General features: G+C 43.9%; 1 protein-coding gene across 1 annotated transcript in view; it reads left to right on the forward strand.

The window, feature by feature from the left end:
* Nucleotides 1-7,423, forward strand: part of sdk1a (sidekick cell adhesion molecule 1a) — a 251,414-nt gene that overhangs the window by 163,316 nt on the left and 80,675 nt on the right. The window contains exons 11-14 of the mRNA XM_048245387.1: nt 2,878-2,994; nt 3,814-3,981; nt 5,011-5,113; nt 5,668-5,841. Of these exons, the coding sequence (XP_048101344.1) occupies nt 2,878-2,994; nt 3,814-3,981; nt 5,011-5,113; nt 5,668-5,841 (562 nt within the window). The remainder of the gene's footprint in view (nt 1-2,877; nt 2,995-3,813; nt 3,982-5,010; nt 5,114-5,667; nt 5,842-7,423) is intronic.

Below are 7,423 nucleotides of genomic sequence, written 5' to 3' on the forward strand. Positions count from 1 at the left end.
GAATTAAAGAGAATTACATGTCTTCTGCATGAAGAGGCCTTTTTTTCTTTTTGTGGGAGAAAATTGAAGAAGCTTTCAGGACATGTTGTTTGAAAGGCACAAGGCTGTTCCTTTCTCACCAAAGCAGAAATTGGTCGGTAATGGGCTTTATTCTCCCATCTTGATTACTTCAAATTGCCATGGCAGCATCTCCCTGCTCTGCATGCCAGCGAGGCAGCCTCTCTGCTCAGAGGGCCCTATCGGAAGTGCGCTCCGGTTCTCCTCTAAATGGAGCCTTTCCTTCATTTACACATTTCCACCCATTAAAAATGACCCACCAGTCACACAGCTTCCATTAGGCTTCTTCCAAATCAAAATAATTGGATTCATACGGGTTGTTTACGTGACTTGAGTGTTCATTTGTCGACGTAATAAGGCGGTGTACAAAAACAAATGTGGCACGTGGCTGATCAAAAATAATGAAAATGTGTCAACGTCTCTTTAATGAGTGTAGAAACAGAAAAATGTTTCTTTAGGCCATCCTTAAAAATATTTTCGTTTGCCGTAACCCGACCGACCCTGTCAATTTAGAACCAATCAAAATTTTTTTTTTTTCCCCCTTTTAGTCCGACCGACTTGCCGGGTTGTAAACTTATGCTAATACCGAATCGCATTGTTTTTTACTCTAAAACAACCAATACAAATGCAATAAAATAATAGTTCTTTTAGTAGGCCCAAGTATTGTGAATATAAATTGCCTACATGCAAACGTGGCTCACTTAAAAACCTGTATGCCATTCTACACCATTGGTTTTAATGATGTCACCGTTTCATTCACACAAACTGATAACGCTTGTTACGAAGTTCTGGAAGAACTGTGGCCAGATCTTTTCTCATCCCTTCTCCCCCTAGTCTAGCGTGACCGTGGTCGGAGTATTGAAATTGGTTGTGGTCTATTCAGCATTTCTCAAAATATGGGTCCGCAACATGGAGACTGCTGAGTCGCGGAGGAAATTAGGCCCGGTGCTTCATCTGATAATTTGCTGCGCAGTTGATCAAGAAACCGCTGGATCGATTTAAAAAGAAAACAAACGCTTCTGCTATCGATGTCATTAAACATGGAGCCCTACAACCAAGTAGTGGTATGAGCATTCATTCAATGCCGCGCCTGCGCCAGAGAAACTGAAACTAATCGATAACGCGGTATCAAAGTTCGCTTCAACCTGTTGGAAGGCTATTTATTTATTTAATCTAAACTTAATAGAACGACGTTGTTTTTGGAACTTCCTTAGAAACAGAGCAGAGACTGTATAATACACTGTATAGCATTGAGTATTGTATAGTCAAATTTCAATATAACGTGGGCCAAGAGCTATTGTAGCCTTCTTTCTGGGTACATGTAGATGAGCCCTATGACCCAAAAGTTCTGCCATGACCGGGCCTCAGGTCAAAGAAGTTTGAGAAAGGCTGGTCTATATAACCTGCATCAGAATGAGGTTTGCAATGGTGCGCTTTGAAGGCACGGGTTGAAGACCCAGTCAGTTACGTCACGATATGCACATTTGTGTAAATTCATTCCTAGGTAATCAACATGACCAAAATTGAACTTTTTGTTTTACTTTGAATCGTGAAAAAAAAAATATTGACCTACCTACCGACCCATTTTTTATTTTTTTTTTCTCCCACTTAGCAGTGCACACATCCTTTATTTGAGTAAACATCCCAAGTTTAGAACTGCCTACCATAGATATTACATGTGGAAGAGAGGCTCTGGGCCTCTGTTGGCCTCTGGAGAGTTAGGAGCTGTTCATTACAGTATGTTCATAAATCACTCATTTGGTAATGATCTGGACATGCTGTAGGGTGATGTCAGGTCCCCTTCCATCTCTTCTATTCATGAACTACATTGTGAACAAAAATCATCAATGAAAAGAAATATCTCAGTGTTCTTCATGAAGAAAGTTGTTCTTTGCTTATTGGTTTGTAATAATTCCGACCTGATCTACTCCTTGGTGTTGTTGGGTGCATTAGAAATGGAAGGCAGTGTGTTTGGTGGGGAAAATACAGAAGTCGGAAAGGCTCTCCTAAACATCATTCAAGTCATCTTCTGCCAGGTGTACCTGGAAATGCCACTGTTTAACAGAAGTGCACAGAGCTTTTATATACCAACAAAAGGAGCAATTCTTCCACTCCAAACTAGCCATCTGCATTCTTTTGGAGTGTTCTATTTTCCAGAACCCCAGGTGGTCGAGGCTCTAAATAGAAGATCAACCACACAGATTGGCAACAGATTGGTGGCTTAAACTTTACTTGTCGAGAACAATTCATAATTGATTTTTTTTATTATTATTATTACGGCTTGCCAAATTTATAATTTGTCTTTTTATGGTCATGCGTATTACAGCTTTTCCTGAAACCATTAGTCTGAATAGGTGGAGACGCTTATGCAGTGCACTAAAAGAAATGGCACAAAACAAAACATTCCTGAGCTACTCATGAACAAAGAGTGTAACCATTAGCAACCCACCTGCTCTGTGTATTAGTGGATTTAAAGAAGGCGTGGTGTGTTTGCAGACATTGTGTTGGATTGGTTTTGGATTTGTGTGTGTGTGTGTGTGTGTTTGTGTGTGTGTATGCTTATGTCTGTGTGTGAGTGTGTGTGTGGGTGGGTATCTGTGTGTATGTTTGCGCAAATACATGCTTGTGTCTGTGTATGTGTATGTGTGTGAGAATGTTTGGGAAACAGAAATGTGGGCGGTAGTCGTCAGATCTCTCAGCCAGCATGTTTTTGTGTGTGCATGTGTGTGCATGTGTGTGTGTGTGTGTGTGTGTGTGTGTGTGTGTGTGTGTGTGTGTGTGTGTGTGTGTGTGTGTGTTTGTGTGTTCAACCCCATACAGGCATGACTCCGGCATTCCTCCGCCCGCCCTCCAATGCAACCGTGACCGATGGGGCCGTGGCCACCTTCGCGTGCCAAATCTCCGGAGCGCCCAAGCCCGCCATCACTTGGAAGCGAGGTAACTAACGCCTGCACTCTGCGGGGGGAGACCCCTTCTCCTCGGATGCTGTGTGGTCAGGCCACCCTCCTGGCAGGCCAGGTATGATGGATGATGGGCCATGTCCCAACATGCAACCCCCCTCCACGCAGGTGGGAAGCCCTGCCAAGGAGCAGGAGGCATTATCAGATGGGCTCTGCTGTAGTGTGTGTGGGTGGGTGTACAGTATAATCTGGCCTGAGTGTACAAATCCACTGCTGGGCTGAGCTAACCCTAGGACAAACAGAGAGGAAAAAATATTGTCATGTCTTGCCAAATTCCTCAGGCGTATATATATTCTCAGTGGTAACACAAATTGATGCGCAAAGTAATGTATTTTGTTCTTCACAGGAATCCATTAAGACGTCTTTGTTTCAGCTGATTGGCAACAGAAAAGATAATTTCATGCAGCACCAACACAAATCGACCATTTTATGCCACCACGACAGTTTTTTTCCCTCTCCTTTTCTTCATGAAGTGATTTCCACAGCTATTCCAATTATGTGGCTGCACATTTACCATGTAGCAACTCCTAACAAGGAAGATGCCATTGAAGGCTGTTTCAGGAGGATTTCCCTCTGGGACAACTTTAAGCTGCTAATAAAATCATACAAAGTCGAGTGCGCACACGCAGTAATGCCCCATTAATCCCTTGTCTGCCAGCAAAAGTTAGTTGAACCCCCTGTGTGTGTGTGTGTGTTTGTGTGGTTGGCATGTGTGTGCTCTTTCATGAGTGTGAATGTCTGTCTCTATTTGTGCTCGTGTGGTTGACTGTGTGCATGTGTGTGTGTGTGGTGGCAGACTCTCAGATTCTGGCCAGTGGCTCGGTACAGATCCCTCGTTTCACACTGCTCGAGTCGGGAGGCATGCAGATCAACCCAGTGATGCTGCAGGACACCGGCCACTACACCTGCTACGCCGCCAATACTGAAGGAGCCATCAACGCCTCGGCCAGCCTCACCGTCTGGAGTAAAACCTCAAATACATACACAAACACACACACACACACACACACACACACACACACACAAACACACATAGAGGACATAGACACAAACTTAACACACTGAAGGAGCTATCAATACCTGTCAGACAAACCTTCTGGACTAAAAGCTCCTCTGTACACACACATACAGTACCTGCAATGTATACATACAAACGCAGGCGTGCACATACAAACGTGTGTCCGCACACACGCACACGCACACACGCACACACACAAGCACACACACACACACACACACACACACATAGACATTTTCTGAATAATCCAGTCGATTAAAGCAGTTCAGCAATCTATCATGAGTTTTTACAGGTTTAAGGGTACAGGTAACATGACCTCTTCCAAATAAACTTGCTTCTTATAACTGCTGATATAGAACAGTAATTTGCCAGCTGGCAGTTTGGCCCTTGTTTTATATAATCCCCCAATGTAGTCCACGGACTGCCAACCTATGTACAGTACATGACCTAGGCTACCAAACACTAACACAATGAACTGGCATTTGTATTCTAGGTTTCAATGGAAGAGATCAAAGGCTGGTATTTTAGAGATTTTGTACAGTTTTCTATAAATAGATCAAAAGCACAACACTTAAAATATTTTACTTTTTTGTCATTCTGACACATTCAAACACAGACACATGTACGCACATGCATGTAGCAAAGTGTATTTTAGATGGTGTCTGTAGAGGTACTGTTCATTCATTTGCTTGTCAGACACCAAAATGCTCAAACTTCACACTCACAAGTCTAGATATTCTACTGTATGTACAGTACATGCCACATGAGGGGATAATGTATAGCCAAAAACACAGGCAGTTAGCATCTAGACGAGGTAGCTGACGGGCTAGAAATGCACACCATAGTAATATGTGTGTGTGTGTGTGTGTGTGTGTGTGCATGTGTGTGTGTGTGTACCCGATTGTTCAGAGAGGCTGTTTAGTGTGTTTGAGTGGTGGTAATGGTGTCAGTACTGTCGCTTGTTCTTCTCCCAAGGTCGCACGTCCATCTCGCTGCCACCTACGGACCGCCGCGTCATAAAGGGAACGACGGCCATCTTGGAATGTGGTGCCACCCACGATCCCCGTGTGGCTGTGAGGTAGAGGCATGATGGATGATGTGACTGTGTGTGTGTGTGTGTGTGTGTGTGTGTGTGTGTGTATTTGTGTGTTGACCCCCATTCCCCCAGGCTGTGCGATCCATCATGACACCAGGAACATAGTTTCCAGTCTGACACACGGAAATCTGCTCAAATAAGGCCGCAGCTTGTCTCCAAGTCTTGGCTGCACTGTCCAGCACTGTGTGTGGTTCAGGGCCTCAGGAGGTTAACTCACAGTACCAGCAGTATCGAGTTCAGTTTAGCTTAGAAATTCAGTTCTCCAAGCAGAACTGGAACTGTTAATGCCATTCTATCATTTCAATATTACCAATAGATTAATAGATATAGAAACATGTGAAACAAATGCAGTAGACCTGTAAGCACAAGTCTTTTCAGTCCTAAATGTAGGGTCTAAAGGGTTTACTGTTCCGTACACATAGTCTCACACCTCACATTTGATCATGTGCTTCACAGCCAAGTGTCTGTAAGGAGTTGCCATGTAGCACTAGTGTGATGTGTGACTGATCACATTCTCTTTCCTCCCTTGTGTGCAGCTTTGTGTGGAAGAAAGATGGTGAGCTGGTAAGTCAGTCCAGAGGGGGGCGTATCAGCCTGCAGGATGGCTCTCTGCTCATCACACAGACGTGGTCCGGCGACATTGGTGACTACACCTGCGACGTGCTCTCCCTGGCCGGGAACGACTCCAAGTCTGCCCGTCTGGAGGTCATGTGAGTTGTTTGTTTTTGTTTTTGTTTTTATTTTTCATTGTTTTGTTCCTGGGCAAAGGCCTGACTGTCTGCCTTTGCACCGCCCCTTCATGGTGCTCCACCACCATGAGCAATGGGTGTCACCTTCCGCCTCAGCGCCATATTTCAGATTTCAATCGTAGTCCTGCTGTTTAACAGCAACAACAGCATTAACAACCGAGAAACCCCTTGGTAGATTCAGTACATCCTGGTTGGGCCGCTGTTGTTTTCTCTTTGTGCCTGTTGAAATATAGCGTTCCTCTCAGGAAGAAATCCAAAAACCTGACACAACAAAAGGTAAAGTGAGTTCTTGGTCCAAGGCTCAGTGCAACTAGGACTCTGAGGCTGTGACATCCACGCCCTCTACGGCAAGTACCGGGTGACAAACAAAGTCTTTGAGGGTTTTTTTTTTTGCCCTGTTGTGTTGTTTGTTGCTCTCTATCATTTACTCCACGCGGGAGGAGCTGTTTTTTGAGAGTGTGCTCCTGTTGCACTGTACGAGCTCTGCAAAAATGTCTCTCCCACTGTGGGGGATGTGCTTTTTTCTCTGCTGTTTGTTCCGAGAGAGTGTGCTTCCATCAACTACCAATAGAAAAAAAAACATGACCTTTTTCATCGTCACTGAGTGGGCAGTAGCCTTCAACCAAAGCTATTTGAAGCTTCTGCTCTCACAGATCTGTGCTTTTTAGTCAGCATTTGTCTGGGGGGAAAATCTTGGAAAAAATCTTGGAATACTTTTCACATAAACCACATTACGATTGCATCATACAAAAATAAGTAGACAAGAAAAATACATAACATATAGGCTAATTTAAAAGCTCTCTGAAAATAAAAATGCATTAACGTTCACCAAAGAACAAAGATGTTTTGGAAAAACTAATGCACTGGGGAAGTTAACATTGTCTCCATTCATTAAGGTCTACAGCTAAATGACTCCGTTACAATGATAAGGTGAAGCCTTCAAAGCCGTTTTTATCTATCAGTGTCAATAGACCATACAGCAACATTAATGCCTGTTGAAGCATTACATAGCATTGCATTAGACAGATAAGGCTTTTAGTCTCTTGGAGACCCACAATTTATTGATGCAGATGCTTCATTTTATTTGAAAGCGTTCATTCCTCTTGCATATTGGTGCAGCCATGCAATCAGCTATTTTTAAGTAGCCGGCAGCCATATTTATACTGGCCCATCAATTAGATTGCATGTTTTAAAAGAGCACCCATGTAAGAGGAAAAGGCAGGCGGAATACATGAAAATGTTTTCAGCCGGCCTAGATAAGACGTACGGCAGTCATTACTTTGCGAGAGAGGGCAGGGCCCTCTTAAATCCAACCATTTGCCGGGTCGAGACATCTCCAGGTTGTATTTCATCATCCGTGACGCAGTAACGCGGAAGGCACACAGTCCACCCTGCTCTGACCGACCTGCAAAGCCTGGCAGGCAGACGGTCCGGCAGGATCCCTGAGGTCCCTTCCAAGTCTGTACTAGGGAAAAAAAACAAGAGGATGTGATGAAACTCCTCCGTTTGTTAACTCTCATTGGGTTTAATTTAATATGAAAGA

This window comes from Alosa alosa, chromosome 6, assembly GCF_017589495.1.
Source record: "Alosa alosa isolate M-15738 ecotype Scorff River chromosome 6, AALO_Geno_1.1, whole genome shotgun sequence".
Taxonomy (NCBI): domain Eukaryota; kingdom Metazoa; phylum Chordata; class Actinopteri; order Clupeiformes; family Clupeidae; genus Alosa; species Alosa alosa.